The sequence below is a fragment of the Oncorhynchus clarkii genome, chromosome 17 (assembly GCF_045791955.1).
Source record: "Oncorhynchus clarkii lewisi isolate Uvic-CL-2024 chromosome 17, UVic_Ocla_1.0, whole genome shotgun sequence".
NCBI classification, from domain to species: domain Eukaryota; kingdom Metazoa; phylum Chordata; class Actinopteri; order Salmoniformes; family Salmonidae; genus Oncorhynchus; species Oncorhynchus clarkii.
In genome coordinates, this window is record NC_092163.1 from 74,556,259 (window position 1) to 74,579,203 (window position 22,945).

A 22,945-nucleotide genomic window follows, 5' to 3' on the forward strand; every position below is an offset into this window, starting at 1 on the left:
TTAAACATTGGCCATGATGTCAGTGAAGCATGATTTGTGCCGCGCTCAAAACAACTTAACTCGGAACTGCAAAATCAGACTTTAGTGAGTTCAAGACAACTGGGAACTTGGGGGGAAAATGAGCTACGACTAGGAAAATATGTTTTGAACTTTCATCCAACTTGGAATTGTAAATTGGGAACACGGGCCTCTTTCTAGAACTATGACCTGAAGATCACTGACGTCATCATGATTCAAGCTTTTTTTTCTCCGAGTTCCCAGTTGTCTTGAAAGCACCACAAATCCAGAGAATGTCAGTCTTTGATGAAAGTTTTATGACAAAATTTGCCCATGAAGGACCGCCGTGCCACCTTCCTGTTCAAGTGAGCACAGCACAACAAGGTGAGTTCAAAAATGTATTGTATGCTGCTGCTTAAATGATGTAATATGCCAGGGAGATATTTATACTGTAGCTAACAAAGTAACACTAAGTGTATGTTGTGTAGTAAGCTGTTACCAGCCCACGTGCCTCACCCTAATAATTTGGTCTATTTTCACCTCTTAATTTCGCCTACTGTTCTGACTTGGTGGTGCACATGTGGCCTGTAACCTGTTTTAGAGAAATGTAAAAAACACATTTTGTAAGTGCTTTCATTGTTTTTTTTTATGCCCCCTTAATTTATCCTAAGGTTCTGACTTGGTGTACAGGGAGAACACTGTAAGAACAGCCCATGTTCTGAATTCTGTCGCTGTACATTTCAAAAGTGCTGAACAAATAGTTATATTGACTACATCTGTCCTAGCTCGCTCATTAATGTCTTAATTGAAATTACTGATTGCCTCTTATCCGCTTGTCATCCCCTTATGCCATAGTTTGTACATCTCAATTGTCAGTAGAAACCATATTTGTCAGCCATATCATTTTTTTAAAGGCAGTAAATGAGGCTGAATGAACTGTTTTGCTGCCAGACAAGGCTCCTCTGATAGCTAGGTGTAGCAGTGCTAAGGTGTTGGGACTGCTGTTGGGACTGCTGTTGGGACATCTGTATGTAGGCTCTAACAGTTTGTGGGCACCGTTATAGTGCAATTAATGTGTTGTTTAGTGTTGTGTAGTGGCTATGCTGGCATGCATCCCATATTATTTAATTTGGTTGCCCCACCAAGATTTACAAGCTAAAATCGCCACGGAACATGGCAAATAACCGGTTTATCAGTTTAGAGTGCGGCGCATCATCCCATGGTATCCGTGAAGACTGCGCACATCAGAAATATCAATGAAATATTATAGTTCCTAAACGTCACTTTCTATATTCCAATAAAAGAGTCATTTTATAGGCTGTGTAGCTTACCACGTTGTGTTGCTACCATGCTATGTTGTTGTATTAGGTCTCTCTTTATGTAGTGTTGTGTTGTCTCTCTTGTCGTGATGTGTGTTTTGTCCGGTATTTATATGTTATTTATTTTAATCCCAGCCTCCTTCCCCACAGGATGTCTTTTGCGTTTGGTAGGCAGTCATTGTAAATAAGAATTAGTTCTTAACTGACTTGCCTAGTTAAATAAATGTAAGTAAATAAATAGGCATCAAACTCATGTCGGTCCTCTAGAACGCAGTCGTAATCTCCCGAGTAGGACTCCACAATAATGAGGTGGTGTGTATGTGGGTGCACATCCGTTTCAGCGTATTTTGGGAGTCGAGCAAGAGTCGACTCTGTACGACACCAACCACATGAGTCGGAGTCGACTTCAAAAATCCTGGAGTCGTGCACCGCTAGTGGTAACAAGTGGAAATCCATCTCATTATTACATTTGCCACTGAAATTCCCAGATTGCATTTCGAGTACCACGTTATGACCAAACCTGTGTTAGCCAATGGTTATTTGGAAGAGGGTCGCCTGTCAACCAATCACAGGCCTTAGAGTTTTTAAAGGCATTTAAAAGAGGGATGTTTGAAATTAAACAAGACGCAGTTAGCGAGCGATTGACTAGAGTGCAATGTGCATTTTTAGTTAAAGCGCTAGTTATCCAGATTAATTATTACTATAGCTACTAAACTCGTGGTCTGATAGCAAATATCGAAATACTATATAGAGTTAACGTTTGCTAGACGAGGTTTCTTTCGCTTGGAATCGAAATATTTGGTTTGGCTGACTTGCTAGCTAACGTTAACGAGTTGGCTAACCCGTGCATCAGTGTGCAGAACTGAGAGTCGGTTTGCTAGATTGGGGTTCGGTGTCCAATATTCGTCAATACACGACGTAAGAGAAGTCACTGCTGGTTTTTTGAACCGTCGTAGCTAAGATTTCGGTAAGTTTAGACCCCATAAACCAAATATGAAATATGGATGTTACTGAGGTTAACTAGCTAACGTTAGCTATCAATGTTAGCTAGCTTGCTAATTTTTCTTTTGGCTAACTTGGCTAAATGTGTTAACCACATTTTAAAAATATATATTTCTACAGAATATGGATGCTGCTAGACTCAAGATGGCAAAGGACTCGAAGCTTCAAAGGCCTGTGTCTGAACACAAGGTCAGTTCTGCATTGTAGTTAACACTGTTCCAACTCTTTTTGTCATGGAAATCTACAGGATGTGACCTTAGTTATGAAGACAATCCTAACCCCGTTGTTCGTATCACATGATTCCAACTAACTAATAATGGTCAGTGTTGTGTAAACCACTCTTTGAAAATAACCAACTACAATTTACCAAGAAAGTACCAATTAACTAATTCCAGTGTGAAGTAAGATGCACTAAATATACAATTGAAAGAAATCGATGTTACTTAGCTAACGAAAGTTACTTTGAATGTTTAACTGACTTGCCTAGTTGACTAAAATATAAGTTGCTAGTTCACATCCAAACAAACTACAGTAACAATCTCATGAAATCTGAAATGTCAGACTACAAATTGAAGGAACAGGTCTCTTTGGACTCATATTTGAAGTGTAATTTGGCTTATTAAACTAAATGTTTCAAGTGAGAATTAGGCAGGTTTGATGATGAAATATAAAGGGTATTATTGCATACTGCACTTTTTAAAATGTATTTTTACATTGAAGTAGTGTAGATCCAGTAAGCAACACTGCTATATGGCAAAGTAGTGTAGGTAAAGGGGGTTACATAGTCAATTGTATGACTGAAATGGGTCTTCTGCGTTTAACCCAACCTCTCTGAATTGGATCCAATCAATGTTTAGACATTTCTAATTTTATACAGTCTGAATTTGAAATAATTAACTTAATCTCATGTGAAGTTACTTACAACCTTTTTATGTTTGGTAAAATGACTACTCAGGGCTGGGCTAAAAGGATACCGACTGTATTGTTGAAGCCTGTGGGTGTTCCAAATAAGCCCACGTCCATAAATCAATTTAAATGTCCAAATGTTGAAGACACATTTCTTATCTAAGCTTAACATCTACAATTATTAAATTACTACTTCGTTATGTAAAGTTACTCATAACAGGGGTGTCTAATTTCTAACCGTAGACTTGATTAGTTGAATCAGGTGTGGCACTGCTTGGTTGATTCACCCTTGGCTGCACCCTCACTATCCTTCTGTGGCTAAGACACCATGCACAAATTATATTGAAAGTGGGTTCACATTTGCAGTACTGTTAATTAGTAAAAATGTGTTTTTAAGCCTGCTGTTGTATTGCAAAGGTAGTTGGACCAAAAAAGGGAATCACCTGAATGAAGGACACTGTCCTAACCACATGAGTAGTCCAATAGTCAACTTGTCCCTCGATTTCAATTTGTCCTCTACTTGTAGGTGTTCTATCCTTGCAATCCCTCAACTGTAATCTCAAGGGCATAACTGTAGCTTGAGCATCTTACTTAAATTAAATCTAAATAAAATGCATGACTGCTTAGGTTCATTGCATGTTAGGGATGTCAACACACGATCCCAATGTGTTTCAATGCAAACCTGGGCTTAATGGGAACATGCTGGGCAACAATTGATTTATGGAAGAAAAGTACAAAGTGACATTTACTCAAAATATTTGGAAACCAATGTGCTGGGTTATAAACATGCACTACACTACGATATGCCAATTTAGTATTAAGACATGTGAGCTTAACTTATGGGAAAAGGGGGGTACCTTGTAGCCTCGTGGTTAGAGTGTTGGCCTACTAACTGAAAGGTCAGCTCAGGAATTTGATCCAGCAACAAGGTAAAACATCTGTATGCCCCTGAGCAAGGCAATTAACCCACTGTTCCCTGGGCGCTGATGTTGCGTAAGACAGCCCCCTGCACCTCTGATTCACAGCAGGGTAGCCTAGTGGTTAGAGCGTTGGACTAGTAACCGAAAGGTTGCAAGTTCGAATCGTTCTGTCGTTCTGCCCCTGAACAGGCAGTTAACCCACTGTTCCCTGGGCGCTGATGTTGCGTAAGACAGCCCCCTGCACCTCTGATTCACAGCAGGGTAGCCTAGTGGTTAGAGCGTTGGACTAGTAACCGAAAGGTTGCAAGTTCGAATCGTTCTGTCGTTCTGCCCCTGAACAGGCAGTTAACCCACTGTTCCCTGGGCGCTGATGTTGCGTAAGACTGCACCTCTGATTCAGAGGGCTTGTGTTAATGTGGAAGAACCGTCTCAGTTGTACAACTGAATACCTTCAACGGAACAGGGGCTGCCTTAACCGACATCCAAGTCTTTGGAGCCCGGGGAACAGTGGGTCAACTGCTTTGCTCAGGGACAGAACAGATTTCTGGGGATTCAATCCAGCAACCTCAGTTACTGACCCAAAGCTCTAACCACTAGGGTTACCTGCTGCCCCTCAATAGGCAATATATGTAGTATATCATGTGCATATCAACATTCGTCTCTTCATTTTACATTACCTATGATCACTTGTCTGAGAATGTACAGAAAATATCTGGGAAGTGTAGCTGTTGCTATATAGATGTCTTTGACATTGGCCTCTGGTAGGAATATACACAACTGTAACATCTATGGATTGAACCACATGAATGATTGAAGGGGGCTGTAGGGTAAGTATACTATCTACTATAAACACTACCTAGAGTTGAAGTTAGTTCAAATAACACCACGCTAATGAGGTTAGAGGCAGGTAGCCTAGTGGTTAGAGGCAGGTAGCCTAGTAAAGGTTGCAAGATCGAGTCACTGAGCTGACAAGGTACAAATCTGTCGTTCTGCCCCTGAACAGGCAGTTAACCCACTGTTCCTAGGCCGTCATTGTAAATAAGAATTTGTTCTTAACTGACTTGCCTAGTTAAATAAAAATGCAATATGTAGTTCACTGCTCAGTTGAACTTGCAACATGTGTTGTGGATGGCCTTGTGGGACTCATTGGCCAGGCTACATTAGTACTGCCATAACCAAAGAAACAGGAAACTGTCATTCTCCTAAATAGGAGGCGCCATGGCTTGACCCAAACCATTGACTGCAATATCTAGCATGCAACAAACTACTTTGTTTCATAAAGCAGTGTGATTTCCTGTTGTCCTGCCTTAATAGTACTCGATTTCCCTCCCCATATGTTTAGCTTACCAGTGATGGGCCGAAGCGTGTTCCCGTGTCCCAGTCGTCCAGTGGTCACAAACCTGTGGCTTACGCCACGCCAGCCCAGCGTGTTCTAGGGCCTTCAAATGGGCCGCAGCGTATCCAGCGATCCATGACCCAGAAGCCGGAGACCACAGTCCCACACACCAAGACCACGCAACCGCAAGCTGGTTATCAGAATGTGAATCCTGTTCAACCCCAGCCTAAACCGCAGTCTCAAATACTGAGCCTCAAATCTGTTAAAGGGCCACCTCAAACCCAGACCCCCAAACCTGTCCAGACCCCCAGCCAGCCAAAGGTTCAGACCCTAACCCAGAGTCAGCCAAAGAACCACGCCAACGCTTCGACTCCAAGTTCTGAGCCAGCCAGAGCCACTGAACATTCCAAGCAGGAAAAGCCACAAAGTAAGAACAAATGTTTTCTAACGGTCAGATTGGTTTGGTAGCTATTCTTTGGTCCACTCTTACAATTGTTTTGTTTTTTTTCTCAGATAAACCTACCAAGAGTGAATCCTCAACTGCTTCTTCAAAGTAAGTGCAGGTGGTTGACTGAACGTTGAATCTGACCTCCGCAGACCAGATGCTATGACTCTGTTCCAATGTGACTGCTGTAGAATGGGTACAATACACATCTGCCTCGTTACTGTGACGGTAATGGTTTCAATGGTGTGACTGACTTGGCTCATCTTCCTATTGTAGGAAACGCTGGGCCCTGGAGAACTTTGACATTGGTCGTCCCTTAGGGAAGGGTAAGTTTGGCAACGTGTACCTGGCCAGGGAGCGCCAGACCATGTTCATCCTGGCCCTCAAGGTGCTCTTCAAGAAGCAGCTGGAGAAGGCCGGGGTGGAGCACCAGCTACGGCGGGAAGTGGAGATCCAGTCACACCTCAGGTGGGTGCTGACATTCAGATGGACTGACTGGTGGTTGCCACTGCCAGGTCTGTTTAGTGCTTTAGCCAACTTTTGTTGGGGCATAAGGACATTCAAATTGAGCTTTACAGTAATCAGTCCTACAGACCCAAGGCACTGAGTGGTTGGCTAATAGGATCAAATATTTTCTGGCCATCAGGCTAGTCGTGTGGATGAGTAACACATCAGCTGTATTGTAAAACGTGATATTAATTCAGCTATTCTCTCTCTCAGGCACCCCAATATCCTGCGTCTTTATGGTTACTTCCACGACACGGCTCGTGTTTACCTCATCCTGGAGTTTGCTCCTAAAGGGGAACTGTACAGTGAGCTGCAACGATGCGGAAGCTTTGATGAACAAAGGAGTGCCACGGTAAGAGGAATTTGTGTATTTTTTTTAAACTTTGAGAATAGTTTTAACATGGCCTGTGACTATAGTTTATGGAATTATTTTAAATGTGGCCTGCGATGGGCATAACGGCAACCACGAACATGGCACCAGTAATGCCATAACTGAACTATGACCTTTTTATCGGTTTAGGCTAGACATGGGCAGTTTCCTGCACAATAATGATTCTGCCGTTATTAAGGTCTGCAACCACAGCTGTTCTGTTTGTCTGTAGGACACTCGGGAGGACTGAGTTGCAGCGATCTAAATATCAAGATGAACTTGAGTGTCTTTGCTTTCCTGAGTGTTCCATTACCTTGACACTTTTCAATCACTTCAAAGCCAACAATCATTTGAATTCAAATGAGTCCTTACTAGATTTGCCAGATCTTTGTAGTCCTAAATGCCCTAAAAGTAATTTTCAGATTATATTAGCAAAAATGTGTTACATGTTAGCTGAGAAAATATGAAATGTCTTAAAATCACGTGCTGAGGCTGCTGTTCCTAAATCTTTGTGTGGCTCAGATGTTTGGACACCCTTCTAAATCGAAGCCGTTCTGTTTTTCCAGTACATCATGGAGCTGGCGGATGCACTGAACTACTGCCACTCTAAGAAAGTCATCCACCGGGACATCAAGCCTGAGAACCTGCTGCTGGGGGCCAACGGGGAGCTGAAGATAGCAGACTTTGGCTGGTCGGTGCATACACCCTCCTCAAGGTAACCCCTCCATCCGTCAGTCTCCCTTGTTGGCAGTTTAGTTGCAATCTTGAGATTGTGTAAGGACGTTGATGTGAAATGAGTTTGCTTTTTGCAGCCAGAAGCATTGTCATGTGGAATAGGGATGTTAGTTTTCCATCTGCTACATTCATGATGTTTCACCTCACTGAATAGACCCTGATGTGCTTCTTCCACCCTCTGTCCAGGAGGTCAACTTTGTGTGGAACTCTGGACTACCTGCCTCCAGAGATGATTGAGGGCAGAACCCATGATGAGAAGGTGGATCTGTGGAGCCTGGGGGTGCTCTGCTATGAGTTCCTGGTGGGTCGCCCTCCATTTGAGACGAAGAACAACGAGGACACCTATCGCAAGATCTCACGGGTCAGAACCGACTAAAGTTATTTTATGTAGAGCTGTTGGCGTTGCTTTACAATTAGGTAGAAAATAACATTTTTACAGCAGTTGTACACGTTGATTCAGCTTTGCTCTTATTGGTTTACGTTTAGATCAAATTGTATTTTTGTCACATGCTTTGTAAACAACTGGTGTAGATGACTTCATCTGGTGCTCAGTTGGTAAGAGCTTAGCGCTGGCTGTGAATTGGTCTCTTATTTAGCTGTTTGCTATTGGTTGACAGGAGTCTTCCATTAATGCATACACTGTTAATTCTAGTTTTATCAAAATGTGAGTCTTTCACCCAGTTTAAACCGTGGTACTGGGAACATCAAGGTAGTGTTTATTTCCTGCATGGATCATGTACAGACTAAATGTGTTTAGGATTAAACTGACCATGTTATATACCTAGAACATAACTGACTCCCTCTGCTTCTTGCAGGTGGAGTTCACTTACCCAGTCCATGTTAGCGCCGGCAGCAGAGACCTAATAGACAAACTGCTGAAGCACAACCCCCTCCACAGGCTCCCTATCCAGGGTGTTTTGGCCCATCCCTGGGTGGTGGAGAAATCGACCAAGACGCCCACCGCCATGTCTCACAGCCCAGAGCAAAACAAATGAGGACCGTTGGTCATGGTGTTTTCATGAATCCTGGTTGGCTGATTCCCAGCACCTACACAGTACTGTGGCCACGGTCGTGTTCATTTAGGTCACATAACAAGAGTCATCGTTATTGGACTGCTTCAGTTGTTATTTAGTTTGCTGTCTAATGAACACGCCGTTTGCTTAATGCCTTGACTATACTGCTCACTGCTATGGATAACTTGGCTTTCTTCTCTGACTGTGTCGTCGTCTGGCATCTTGATGCCCTTCTGTAACTTCTGCCTTTTTCTATGGCATTTTATCTTTGTAAATATTTGACTGTTTTGTTAGTAAAATTATGAGAATATTATGGAATTCACTCATTACTTGAATAAATATGTTGGCTTGACATGTTGTAGCATTGTTCATGAGGGATAGGAAGTTACAATGCCAAACTTGCAGTGATGCATTTCTCAATTATGCAATTTTTTTTTTTTATACTTTGAGGTAGCCTAATGTAATGCACAGGTTATATGGACAACTACAGTACATTAACGTTTGTTCAAATCATTCAAGTACAGTAGCCAGACCGCTTTTCACTGGTAATGGCAACGCCCTCGATTGCCACTAGATGGCGTACCACTCATTCTAATGAAGCAGCCATATAGATCCGGAGAAATTAAGAACTTGCTTCAACGTCACATTTTCATGTGACTATTTGGGCTGTACGTTACATTAACTATATACTATCCAACACAACCCTTGTGTTTAATCACAGGCTAATTATGCCATGGTTGGCTATACATTCCAATTATAGCTCGACGGTAAGTGACGCAATAGCCTCAATCGTTCCCTGTGCCTCGTCTACGTTCAGGTGTCAGTGTCGTTAAAATGGTTGATCATTCAACGCTTTTAACAATCCAGTTGGTTAAGCGTTTGCGTCACGAATTTAGTGTTTGGCCTTTGTCCAATATTCTATATCCTGTTATGCCGTTAAGAATTTATTTTTGATTGTACCTAGTGACGATCAACCATACCTCCACTGATGTGAATTTGAAAAGGCAACTAAGCCGAAGTCTGTTAAATGTAGCAAAATTGCCGTTAGTCATTTCTGTGAATCTCGATTCTCAGCTCAAATACTTTCATATATTCGTGTAACACCCCTTCAAATGAGTGGTTTCAGCTATTTTTAGCTACACCCATCGCTGACCATGTGTTTTTTTTTTTTAATACCTTTAACTAGGCAAGTCGTTTAAGAGTTATTTTCAATGATGGCCTAGGAACAGTGGGTTAACTGCCTTGTTCAGTGGCAGAACGACATTTTTACCGTGTCAGGTCGGGGATTCAATCTTGCAACCTTTCGGTTACTAGTCCAACGCTCTAACCACAAGGCTACCTGCCACACACCCATTGCAATCTCCATAGACATTGGCATTAGAATGGCCTTGCTGAAGAGCTTAGTGACTATCAACCTTTCCAACAACTCATTTGGTCAGATTTCTGCCCTGCTAGAGCTGCCCCGGTCAGTGCTGTTAAAGTGAAGCTTCACAGAATGGGTTTCCATGGCTGAGGATTCGCACACACGCCTAAGATCACACTGCCAAGTGTCAGCTGGAGTTGTGTAAAGCTCGCTGCCATTGGACTCTGGAGCACTGGAAACACGTTCTGAGTGATACATTACACTTCACCGTCTGGCAGTTTGGTGGACGAATCTGGGTTTGACTGATGCCAGGAGAACGCTACCTGCCCGAAAGCATAGTGCCAACTGAAGTTTGGTGGACGAGGAATACTGGTCTAGGGCTGTGGTTCAGGTCCCTTTGTTCCAGTGAAGGGAAATCTTAAGGCTACAGCATACAATGAGACACTAGACAATTTTGTGCTTCCAACTTTGTGGCAACAGTTTGGCACGCTGAAACAGGGAAAGGGCCTTCCCCAATGTCCCCAAGCACTAAGTGAGGTCCATACAGAAATGGTTAGTTGAGATTGGTGTGGAAGAACTTGACCGGCCTGCAGAGAGCCCTGACCTGAACCCCATATAACGCCTTTGGGATGAATTGGGACACCGACTGCGAGCCAGGCCGAATCGCCCAACATCAGGGCCCGACCTCACTAATGCTCTTGTGGCTGAATGGAAGAAAGTCCCTGCAGCAATGTTCCAACATCTAGTAGAAAGCTTTCCCAGAAGAATGGAGGCTGTTATAGCAGGAAAGGGGGGACCAACTCCATATTAATGCCCATGATATTAGAATGAGATGTTCGATGAGCAGGTGTCCACATACTTTTGGTTTTGTAGTGTAGTCAGACAGCAACGCCTCTTTTCCCTTTTCTAATCTCATCCTCTTTAGTAGCCTACTTTCAGCTGTAGAGTGCGCAGATTGGGTTGAGGTAATCAAGAGCTACTGTAAACCTCTGTCAATGTCCATATATGAATTTACATCAACAGATTGTTAACCTTATGGAGATGGACTGTGCACGGTGTGCAGGTCCTCCCAAATAGGCCTGCGGCCCAGATGCAAAAAAAATTTTAAACACGCAATCCACATGTTCAATGAACAGGCAGGCCTATCTGCTTGTGCCCCACAGCAAAAATCTGGCCAATAACATACCGTCTGTTATAACTTCATTCCACTAAATTTATACAAGCATGAGGAACCAAAGTGGACTAGGCCTACAAGCTGCACATAACCTTAAACTATTAACCTTTAGGCTACCATTTTCTTTATTCTATATAGCGTTTTAGATATATAGGGCTAGGCTATTCCAAGCAATAGCAAAAGCTACTGTCATTATAGACAATTACTGGCTAAAATGTACCATTAATCGAAGCAAACCGTAACAATTATGACACGTGACTTGTGCACCTGCATTCACTGTTGGCAGTGCTCACTTGAACCTCTCTCTCGCGCGCGCGCGCTTAAAAACAACACATGTTTAATTAACTGAAACATGACCTTTTTGGGCTTGAATGTAATTGCATAATTCCTGTAATTCAGAGTGGCTATTACACAGGAATAGCACTCATAAAACGTTAATCATTAAACAAAACCATGCATGTATTTTTTATAATTAATCGTATATATGCAAAAAAAAATCTAAGTATTCTTCAACATTTTTTAAACATTTTATTCTATTTATAGAGAAAAAAATACATGTTTCTCACGGTTTTCGTTTTAATCACATAAAACCACATACAATATAATTTCACTTATTTCTTTATTCTTTAATATTCATTTTCACGGTATATGATAACGATTTATGAGATATAGGCTACATTCCATCTTTTTGAAACCACAATAACACTACACATACGGTTTTATAACATTTCCACGTGACCCGTTGGATTGCACAGAATGAAAAATGTCTTTATGGACATGTTCTTCTTTGTATGATGTCTTCATATTTGTGTTATTCAGACACTTGATTCCGGACCTCGAATTATTCACATTAATATCGCATGAATAGTTTACAATTAAAATGCATAATGTGAAACAAGGGGATAACTTCGAATTGAGAGTGACAGAATTCCACGTGGGTTGGGTGTTCTTACTGACGCGACAGTATTTGTTCTCTGTCTAGGGCGAATAAGGGCCAAATAACTTTGGAACTTGTGGTCCTAAAACGCCGTTCTCCGAACGCTAACGATTTGGCTTTTGACTTCAAGGGGATTTTACCGTTTTTTTCCCCTCACAATTTCACGTGCGACAGGTAAGTGTAAGCCTAACGATATGTTGTAGGCTAATGGTTATTCATTCAAATATCCAAAACACGTCTTTCCTTACTCTGGTTATAACCGTTTTCTTTTCCACCTTCCAACTCCAGAATGATTTTCTTATCTGTCTCAATATCATACATTCAATGCATAGTTAAAGTAGCTGTGCATGTAATTAGACCACCATAATCATACTGTTTCCATTATAGCGCTTGAAGAGAATAATTACTTCTCTGTAAAGATATTTGAGATATTCCTAGTATTCAGTAACACGTTATATGGGCATAATCCATGATATGTATAGGTGTAGGCCGTCATTGTAAATAATAGTTTGTTCTTAACCTACTTGCTTGTTAAAGAAATAAAACAAAAGTATTGTATTTATTCTGTCTTGGTGATATACTTTATTGCCGTTATATTAGTTGTCATCGTGATAGGTCCACATTACAATATTTTAAATATTGCAAATAACGTAGAAGAAGAAAAGAAGAAGTAAAAAAACGTACAGCTCCGTTTGTACCGTTTAGTCACATTATGCCGTCGAACTGTCCAAGTCCACAACCACACGCACTCCTATAATAAACGCTTCTGGAAAGAACCAACAAGGGTTGTATTGCTTGGCACCCCGAAAGGTTCTATATAGCACCATTTTGCAGGGTTCTTTGATCAGAACCCTCAAGGGGTTATTCTCCACAGAACCAAACGTTTTTCAATATAGAACCCTTGGGTTCCAGATAGGGTTCTAGACCAACGTTGGTTCTATATAGAACCTTAAGTTGTGCCATACATGAAGCAAGCATAGGACCCTTTTTGGTTCTCTCCAGAAGCTTTTTTTTCTAAGAATATAAACTTGAATGTCAAATGAAATGGCTCTCCAGGTGGCACGAGACCTCCATAGAGAGATGAAATGACGCATTGCTCATTTAGCAATTTTGTTTAGGTCGATTGAACTATTGTAAACCTTCACTCCACTGAAACATATTGATATTCATTTAGTCATATTTAGGCTATACATTACAAGTTGAATTGTCCATATCGTGTGTCATGTTTTGTGACTTTTGTGTCTCTCACTCTCCGCGCGCGCACGCGTGTGTGTCAATGCAAGGGTGTAATGAGCACGCGAAAATGTGTGCGTGCACTGCATTCTGTGCGCGCATTTATTTCGCATGAATTGTGTAAGCATGGGCTGACTGCGCTCAGTGGTGATTTCAGTTATTCACTTTAAGATGGATGTGCAGTAACATCTATATCCAGCAGACTGTTGCTTGGCTAATCTTCTATGCCATATTTATAAGCTTCTATGAGTCCCTCCATTGAGTGGATGAAACCGGAGATAGCGCATATGCCTCCTATTACAAATATAGCGACATCAAAGAATACGTGGTGCCATAGCAGCTTTCTCCATAGCAGCTTGAGGTGGAAGAGGCTGGGGAGCAGAAAGCACAGCCCCGCGCCCGTCATGCTGCCGGTTAGACCCATGAGAAGGGCAAAATGCGGTACATAAATGGCCATGAGCAACGTGAACACCACAAGGCTGCATCTGAGAGTGAGGCCCCACGCTTTCAGGCGTCCATCGCCCCCGTAGCAATTTGGGAACCACGTGCGTTCTTGTTCATTAAAAAAGGATTTCTCCAAAACCTCGACTGCAGCGAAGAATGGTAATGGGTATGACAGTAAGGCTTTGGACACTAAGAAGAGGTTTACGACAGCCCTGATGGTTGAGGGCAGGTTGTCTGTGATGACCTCCTTGGTGGCATCCGCCCAAGTCAGGTAGGCCACGAGGGCGAACAGGCCTTTGAGGACACACGCGGCGATGTGGGTCCAGTTCATCATGCAATGGAACTCGCTGGGCTTCTGCATGTTCCCCTCGAGCGACGGAAGGAAAATCTGAGAGGTGTAACTGAACACAATGATTCCAATAGAAATCGGAAACTTCTTTACATCGATGTAGAATTTGACTTTGTCCCAGGCCCAGTCACGCGCTCTGGAGAGGCAGTAGGCAATTACCAGGATGTTGATGACGAAGTGCGCGATAGTGCACAGCAAGCTGAATTTTGAGACGGACTTGAGGTTCTTGAGGAAGGCGCAGGGTAGCAGGGCGGCGGTGGCCACTATGGCCCAGGACTTCTGAGAGATAGGAAGCGTGGGAAAGCTGTTGTACATCAGATTACCGCTCACAACAACGTACAGGATACACGTCATTACCAGCTCAATGATCTGGGCTACATTCACGATATGACCACCTAAAGATGGAAACCTCGGCTGACAACACGCGTTGGCTATGTCCACGTATGTGTCCCTCACACGCACCAGTTGACCGTCTTCGTCCTCCTCGTACAGGCAGGCGATGAGGATTTTCCCCGTGTAGCAACATACCACGGCGGCGAAAATAATGAGAAACAGTCCGAGGTAGCCCCCGTGGAGAATGGCGTATGGTAAACCCAGAACGAACATCCCCTGAAAACACAAAAATACACAACATGGAGATGGATTGGCCTATGGGAACAACGCATAACCAGTCCACAATATAGGAAATTCAATACAATAGGCTATATAAAATGTGGGTTTTGCTTGGTAATAACTAATGCGTTTTAATAAAGCCTAAACATATGCTATATATACATGAAAGTATAGCTTAAAGCTAGGGGTTTGTAGTATGGGTATGGACATAATAAACACAACATGGGTTGGCCAATTCCAGATTAGAATATATATTTATTTGTTGATCATAACGTCATGCATTATAAGCATTATAATATATCCTATGTGTAACATGATTCAATGGGGGATACAATGTATATGTTCTGGTGGGGATTCCATTTCGCTGTGAGCGTGCCCATTCCAGCTAAATGTGTTAAAGTCATTAAGGGGTTCTAAAGGAGACACGTAAAGGAGACGTAACGGTGACTGCCATGATGATGACTATGGCCTGAATAACGTATGATGGGACGGAGCTTGGCTTAGGGACTTTTTTTGCCTCATTTAAGTATTTATTAGGATCAACCGTAAGCTCTTTATGGGATCCAAACAGGAACAAAGCAACACATCATACGAAATACACTGTCGAGGAAATGTTAACATTTAAACGGTCACCATATATTACATGGTTGTAGGTGATGGACACGCGTAATGTAATGGTGAAGTGCGTTATAAAATGGCTATAACGTATCGGAAAGGCTATCGAGAAAAGCACAGAGACGCATAGATTAGGCTATATCTTAATGACCTTGATGAGATGGTTATCTAGAAGGTCACCTGTCGATCTGAAGGGGAGATCCTTTCAAAAGTAGAGCTGCTACTTGAATGCGCGCCGGATCGACAGAGCCAGGGCTCGTGCGTAAAACTGCATCAATGGGTCAGTACGTCATTTTCTTTTGTAAAATGAAAGTCTATGGGTCTCCTCCATGGAATTAGACTATTTCAGTATATTTGATCATTATTCTATAGGCTATGTGTATGGCTTCATATAATGAAATACAACAAAACATTACGTTTCACGCCCAGCGGTTATCTTCTTATTCTAACAGCATGCACGTCATTCCGTTTCCCCCGCTCATTATGAACCTATCCAAATCACATAAATGATCGATGTGTTCAAATAGCCCAATTCATCTCTAAATCCTAAATCAAAACGAAATATCCTGTCAGATGGGCTCGTTCTTCTTCTTTATTTTTCACAAGGAACCATTGGTAGTCTAATTGGTTGTCTATATCGACTGCGGTAACCCATCTCCATGTGCCGTTTTCAAGTATTCATTTCGTGGTTGCAATCAGTTTGAAGGAAAAGCTATGTATATTTCTTCACTTTTGGCTGTGGCAGGTAACACGACAAAATGAATGAATGCAGGAGTGAATGAGGGGAAGAGGACACAAGCAAAACCCATGAAGTTTCATCTGGTTATCTGAATGCGTGTTTACCTGGATTGCATTGGTGACGTTCCAGCCCGCTTCCCAAGCGGTGATTTTTGGTGATTTTTCTTCTTCGCCCAGACCTGAGGCTTTAGAACCGGAGGGCGGGGGTCCGGTGCCATCTCTCTGGTAGTGGCTGTCCCCAGTCGCCATTCCGTCTTCTCCTCCAGCCATGCCACCCTCTCCACTCCCTTCTCCAACGTCTCCACCACCCATTTCATCCGATTTCATGATGTCCATCTGCAGTCCTTGCCGGTGGTCGTAATCCAAATCATCGCATGCGGCGAAGCCCAGTCCCTCCTCGTCTGTGGCCGCCTGGAAGCCCATCCTGGCCATCATCCCGCTCACCTTCGCAGTGGATTTATTCGACACGGAAGTTGCCGCATTTGACAGTTTATTTTGAAACTTGCTTCGAATTAAATGTGCCATTGTTGCTTCCTCTGTCTGGTTTACCTAGTCGGTGACGGGGTTTTTTCTCTAATTCAAATACAATAAATAGTCAACGACTTTAGTTTGCAGATATGTTTCTGTACATTAATAAAACGAGGCTATGGTACAAACAGTGGTTTGATAAAGCCCTGATGGTTGTTCAGTTGCTATCTCCACTTCTTGATCATCCCCAGGTTCATGTCACCTTCAGACGTCGGCGCTCCGTCTCTGCATCTTGTTAACGCACTCTCTTCTTTAGCTCGACGAAAACGTCCGATCTGGATACACGATTTTTCTGAAGGGAAACAATTTATTACGCAGAGGATTACTCTAAATTGCGCGTTGCAATTTCTAATATTTAGTTGGGTTATTGATAATAACGGTTGCAGCAGCGCTTCCACAGTTGGTTTTCCTTGTTCGTTACCGATGCCAATGCGGTACGCTTGAGCCTGGGGGTGGTAAAGAGGAGGCACGTGTCATCATCAGCCTGCCAATGCAAGGACTCTGCTTCGTGAAACACGTCTCCAGCCCCCAGCGGGCGCAGCCACCCCATAGAAGAAAACGGGAGCTATTTGCTGCATTTCTAGGGGAGGTGCTTACGGTACCCCGACCCATCCCTACCCCCATATTCTACAAAACTTAATTCTAACATCCAATGGCATTCTGGGGGCTTCGACTAAATAACTTTACGTGTGGCCTATAAAAGGAGCTAGGCGGGAACTGTAGGGAGAAACCATCAACTCGTTGGACCTAGTTATGTAACTTTCAGACTAGAAAATGACCACCTTTTGTTAGGACCACCTTTTGTTAGGACCATTGAGTTTCATTTTGAACGACAAGAGGACGCGCGTGTCTTCAGTGGCAAAGATAGTTGGATGTGCCTACTGGAATTAAATGGATCGAATTTAAAATGTGTTTTTTTTTTCGTTTATTCGTGAAGAAAATGCTTATTTTCTTGTTTCGTCAATCAAAATAGGCTGTCGATGGTAAGGTGAACGTTAATTCCATGTAGCCAATAGAGAAAGAAAAACGTGTATTGCTGCTGATTTAAAGGCTGCTTTATATCTAAGGCTTGCGTTTTATGAACCAGAACATCTTATTTGTTAGAAAAACACCCTTTTTTTAATAACCCGACGTGATATCTAAATAGAAAAATAATATATCCTTGGTTTTGTTTCTAAAACGCAGCCAATAATTCAATTCGAAATTAGGATAAAAGTGCTGTATTTTCAGGTTAAATGCATTGGCCATACATAGCACGTTTTATTGTGTCGTTTTATTGAACCTTATCAAGATAATATTTTGGATGAAGCTTTCACCTTAATGTGTTTTTAATTCAACCATTGATTGAGAGAACTATAGCTTTTAATAGCAAACTATTTTTGGAGATCGATATGAGTTGCGAGTTTAAAAAAAAGATTGTGACGTGATTGCAGGCCCATATATGGGATCATCTCCAGAAAAGGTTTATTGCTATGCGTGGATATAGATTTTCCTTTTGACTATAAATATTAAATACACATATTTACTCTGGCATGCAGCACGAGTCCAAAACGTGTTTATTGTTTTACTAAAACAATTTAATTCTCAAATAGCCTAACACAACTATTTAATTATAATAGATACCAATAGGAAGGCCTAGTTTGTATTAGTCTTAATAATAATAACAACGTATAATTAGCTATCAACGTGCAATAAATAATCATTATTCGAAGATTATTATTTGTAAACTTTTAAATTAGAAATTATTCTGCCCGAGCTAACCCATGCAGTGTGCAAAGGACGCAGCAGAAGCCTGAAAATAGGAGTGAGCTAGATGTTTACATTTTTTACAACAGCAAGTCACCCCAACAGCTGTTTCTTCCTCATTGTTTGCGATTGTTTGCGTGTGCCGCTTTCCAATGTTTCGCCAGGCAAAAATAAAGACGTCATGTAAGAGCGCGACACTAATGCCTGGGATGAGTTCTATATTTCTAAGCCTAATACTATTCTTCATTCAACCTATTTGGTGCTGAATTAAATGTACACTTTGATTCGAAAAATGTCTTACAATTTAGGAGAATTCTATTGTTCTCTTTGGACAGCTCTTTTTGGCGTTCTGCGGTGGAAACATAGGATGAGGCTATATGCCTGTTTTTTTAATCACTAGACATGTTTTATTTTCAACGAGTGACTATTGACATTTTGATGTTTCTAAACTCATATTATTCTGGGCATGGGGAATTCATGAATCAATTAGAGATTAATTGATCATCTTAATTGGTCCTTTGTTTATTTCCTGATTGAGGTTCTGCACCACGTGCAGAAGAACAGCGACAAAACAACCTGCCGTCGCTGCTTGGCTTGTTTGAGTGCTGAAGAAAAGCATGGGTTTTATCCTATTGTTGCTGTCGTTCTGTTGGACTAGGCTATATCACGTTCAATACCAACCACCGAAGGCTTCATGCAGCAGCTTACGTATGTTCACATTTCAAATAGGTGATTTGCATTTTAGTCTACAGTCACCACGCACGTGTATCTGCCAGGTTCCTAAAACATTAGGGGACAGTAAAACATCAAACATCACCAGGAATTAGCTGGAAAAATACCTATGAAAAACACATTTAAAAAAATCCCACCAGTGATTGGCAATGATATCTAGTCTATTAAAATGTTTAGCATATATCTCAATTCCCACAATGAAAATGTTCCCTAAAATAACTGAGAAAAGGGGGCTTAGCCTACACATTGCACGACCAAACATAAACGGTATTTTCTGAGAGAGAAGACGGAGTCAGAAATACAATAGAAGCGGTCCCCAGAGAGAGTGAAGGGGTTAATCACAGGCGGCGTTATCAGCCTCGTCCAGACCTCCTCTGATGTGTAGGACTGTGATTGAATGTGTTGTAGAATGAAAAGAACAGCCATGACACCAGAGGAGGGGGTTACAGTGCAGAATCTAAGGTAGTTTCCCACCGCGAGACTTGCTTACAGATAATAATCGGCATTGTTTATTAGCCAATTGCTTATTAAAGGTAGGCACACTTCTTTTAATTAGACAGACACTCGTTTTAATTATTTGTTATGAAGAACATAAATTAGATGGTCAAAACAAAAAATGTTTACACACATGTTTACATCTGCACTAAAAGAAAAACACAAAAGATTGATTATACACAAAAACAATAGCTTATTTGACTGGCTGTCAGTCTTTTCAATCAACACCCCTCCCTTTTCCATACGTGATTCATATTTTGTCGAGTGCGCGTGATATTGTGTTCCACGAACACATTAATAACGTGCTATTGACGTTTTGTGTGATGACAGACCGTATGCAGGTGCAAAACCTTTTAAAAAAAAAACATTAACTGATGGAATTCTCAAATGGAGAGTCAGCGAGTCTGAGAGAGTCGTCGTTCGACTCGTTCCACTGTGCATATAATCTGTCAGATAGATTGTCCTCACTACCGTCCAGTCTTTAGATATGGCCCTGGTCAGTTATTTTGCAGCTATAACAACCTCTCAAGTACATACATTCTAGTTTCATCTTGATAAATATAATCAGCAAGTCAATGTGATTCTGTGTGTGTCTGTCCTTGTGTGTGGTTTGCTCACCATTTTATGTTTGATTCGAATACCAGAGTTGTAGCCTATAGTGAACAAATTCATGGTCTGGGTGCGATTGAATTGCATGGGGGTAATAGTGATTTTATCTAGTCAATGCTCACTTTATCACCTATCATTGAAGGCAACAAGGGGTCAAGATGTCGGGTCCCAGGAGGATTCTCAACGAATAGTTGTCACCTTGAGAATACAGATTAAGGGAAGATAGCCAATAAACGCTTGTTTTATATGCATGTAGCCAATCCGGTTTGTGGCTCTATTGTTTTTGAGGCACCCATGTATTGGGTAGGCCTTACAGGGGCAGAGGAAACATATTCATTCACAGGCCGTGTGTTTTAATATGATGTGGAGTCAATCGAAAACTCACCCGTCTCTTCTCTCCACTCCTCTCCTCACATCAATTCACCCGTGGGCCTCTAGACCCCTCCCACCTCCGGCTCTGAAGCAGTCTGCTCTGTCATTTTCCCTATTACACACTTGGCTGAGCTGGCACATGTCCCCTCCTCCTCCCCCAACCACAAAATGATTAATTAGCACAATATGAGCCACTGAAGAGAAAATATGTTTGTCAAATATTCTGAGATGTGGTTGAAATTCTACCCAACCAGACCAAAACATGTAGACTATGTAGACTATCAATGCCACAAATCATTCAGTAAAAATAAAATAGCAATCGTATAATGCCCATAAATAAGATATTTCAAGTGTATGTGTGTGAGAAAGAGAGAGCGAGAGAGAAAGAGAAAGAAAGAGAGTGAGTGAAAGAGATTATACAAGAACGAGTGTGTGAAGTGAACCTCCCGTGTCTGTGCGCGCGGGTACATTAATCAGTGTAGTAGGGAGAAGTCTTAAAGAGAGAGAGAATTGAGAACACTCACTGTCACTGTAGCCGTGATGATGGTAATGGGGGGAGAGATCACTCAGAACACTGCACTGTGCTGTGCGCTTGAGGGAGGCTGAAAGTCATAGCACACAAACTCTGACTTTTTCGATCATGCGCAGTACAGTCTGGAACATGCGCTCGCTCATGCTTTGCCTAAAATAATTGGTTAAAGGGAACAGGGGACTTGATATTGGTGACAGATGTAAGAAATCACACGAACTTAATAACATAGGCTACTGTTACAGTAGGTCTATGGCTGTGTTTGATGTCAGCTGTGCCCATGTTACATATGTAGGTTACCCCTGTCTCATCACGTTTGTATGATCTGACATCCATAACAATAACACAATTTATGTTTAACAGTATGATGTAGAAATATGATCCAGGTATTTAATTCAAAGCTAGGCCTATTTTCATATCCTGTAAGAAAAACGTTGCACATAGTCCACTAGACCAGAGCCTGTGAAAGATAATGCATTACTTTAGCCCAATCCCCTTTCATTTAACCCTTGGCTGGCTGACTGACTGACGCGGTCACGTCATAGACTGCTCAGCGAGGCAGAAAATAACACATAACACACTTCAATTAATAAGGAAACCTGAAAAGACACTCCGTCTCTCTAGAGACCGCGCACGGCGCAGGGGAATTAGCCTATCCAGAGAGCTTTTCTCTTTCCGGAATCCATTAACATTAGCATCACAATCACTGCATTATCGCCCTGATTAGCCAATATTTAGCCAAATTATATTGCCAACTTCAATTAAATGCATATACCTCCTCCTAGAACCATAGAATTCGGAATTAGAATACTGGAATGTACATGAACGTTCTTATGTCGGGATAAAGGTCAGCTATTTTGGTCAGGGAGTTGGTCGACCATGGTCAGGCAGTACTGGGATAAAATATTGTTTCAATTTAAAGATTATCTGCTTTGTGTGTTAGCTAGCTAGCCAGACAGTTTTAAAGGAATTCATTCATAAATATTTCTTAATTAACTGCCAATATGCCAATATTCCATTCAAACAATGCAGTCAATCCACAGCCAAACACTGGATGAAATCAATTGATGATAGAACTGACAAGATGTAAATTAAAGTAAGTACTGATAGTGTATCATATAATAACATTCACAGCTTTCCTAGAAAACTCAAATGTATACATTTATGGTCTGTTTACATGTTTTGAGGCTATTTGTACAGAACCCTTGAATAAAACCCGTATAAACTGTATTTATAATTATATGACAATATTTTAGGTTGACAATAATTATGTTAGGCCTACACAAATGATGATTTATCACATGCCTTTTAGTTTTCTGCATAAGTAAAAGCAGGAATGGCATCCACTATGTCGCTACTGCCATTCATTCCAATTAGATTTGCTTGGATTTCTCCCTGAACATAATGGCTGCCATTTTCGGACCATTCTGGAACGTTTTGTGATTTCCATGCAATAATATAACATGTTAGCTATATAATCTTGACTAAACGAATACCAGACTGAAAAAAAGGACAAGGCTACTTATTGAAAAATAGGCCAAATGTTTGAAAATAAGAATTTGTTCTTAACTGACTTGCCTAGTTAAATAAAGGTTAAATAAAGGTTAAATAAAGAATAAATACAAAAATAAGGGATAAAAGTGTACTTTTCTCCACGTTGCCACGTGTCTCTGTAAGGAAAACCAAGCATAGCCTCTTATTCCTCCTCCTCCCCCAGAGATGCATCCAGGTGGCGCGGTGATAATCGCTAAGAGCCTTTTCATTATGGTCTTAGTGCGCCTGTTTAATGGCTTATTATGAGGCCCCGAGAGGGCTACCGGGCGAGGTGGTTGATATTAGCCCTGCTGGGCTGGTGTGCTCTTTGCCACTCGAGGAATAACATTTCTGGTGAGATAAAAGAAAACCGTTTTGGATAAATT

At 41.6% G+C, this 22,945-nt stretch overlaps 2 protein-coding genes across 2 annotated transcripts; one reads left to right on the forward strand and one right to left on the reverse strand.

Moving 5' to 3' along the window:
- Positions 1 to 1,918: 1,918 nt before the first annotated feature.
- Positions 1,919 to 8,902, forward strand: LOC139371416 (aurora kinase A). Its single transcript, XM_071111812.1, has 9 exons — positions 1,919 to 2,283; positions 2,439 to 2,507; positions 5,487 to 5,907; positions 5,994 to 6,033; positions 6,202 to 6,393; positions 6,646 to 6,784; positions 7,369 to 7,517; positions 7,724 to 7,898; positions 8,353 to 8,902. Exons 2-9 carry the CDS (start codon positions 2,442 to 2,444, stop codon positions 8,530 to 8,532), a joined length of 1,362 nt encoding a protein of 453 aa, XP_070967913.1. The 5' UTR covers positions 1,919 to 2,283; positions 2,439 to 2,441; the 3' UTR covers positions 8,533 to 8,902.
- Positions 8,903 to 11,692: 2,790 nt separating this feature from the next.
- Positions 11,693 to 16,982, reverse strand: LOC139371417 (vesicular inhibitory amino acid transporter). Its single transcript, XM_071111813.1, has 2 exons — positions 16,121 to 16,982; positions 11,693 to 14,659 (listed from the first exon to the last, which is right to left on the reverse strand). Exons 1-2 carry the CDS (start codon positions 16,538 to 16,540, stop codon positions 13,472 to 13,474), a joined length of 1,608 nt encoding a protein of 535 aa, XP_070967914.1. The 5' UTR covers positions 16,541 to 16,982; the 3' UTR covers positions 11,693 to 13,471.
- Positions 16,983 to 22,945: the final 5,963 nt, after the last annotated feature.

Bases quoted from the DNA above. Each gene is read 5' to 3' on its own strand.
- LOC139371416 (XM_071111812.1), top strand. From the start codon at position 2,442: ATGGATGCTGCTAGACTCAAGATGGCAAAGGACTCGAAGCTTCAAAGG. The intron at 5,908-5,993 runs GTAAGAACAAAT...TTTTTTTCTCAG, and splicing joins CAAGCAGGAAAAGCCACAAA to ATAAACCTACCAAGAGTGAA. The intron at 6,034-6,201 runs GTAAGTGCAGGT...TTCCTATTGTAG, and splicing joins TCCTCAACTGCTTCTTCAAA to GAAACGCTGGGCCCTGGAGA.
- LOC139371417 (XM_071111813.1), bottom strand. From the start codon at position 16,540: ATGGCACATTTAATTCGAAGCAAGTTTCAAAATAAACTGTCAAATGCG. The intron at 14,660-16,120 runs GTAAACACGCAT...TTGTGTTTTCAG, and splicing joins ACGTCACCAATGCAATCCAG to GGGATGTTCGTTCTGGGTTT.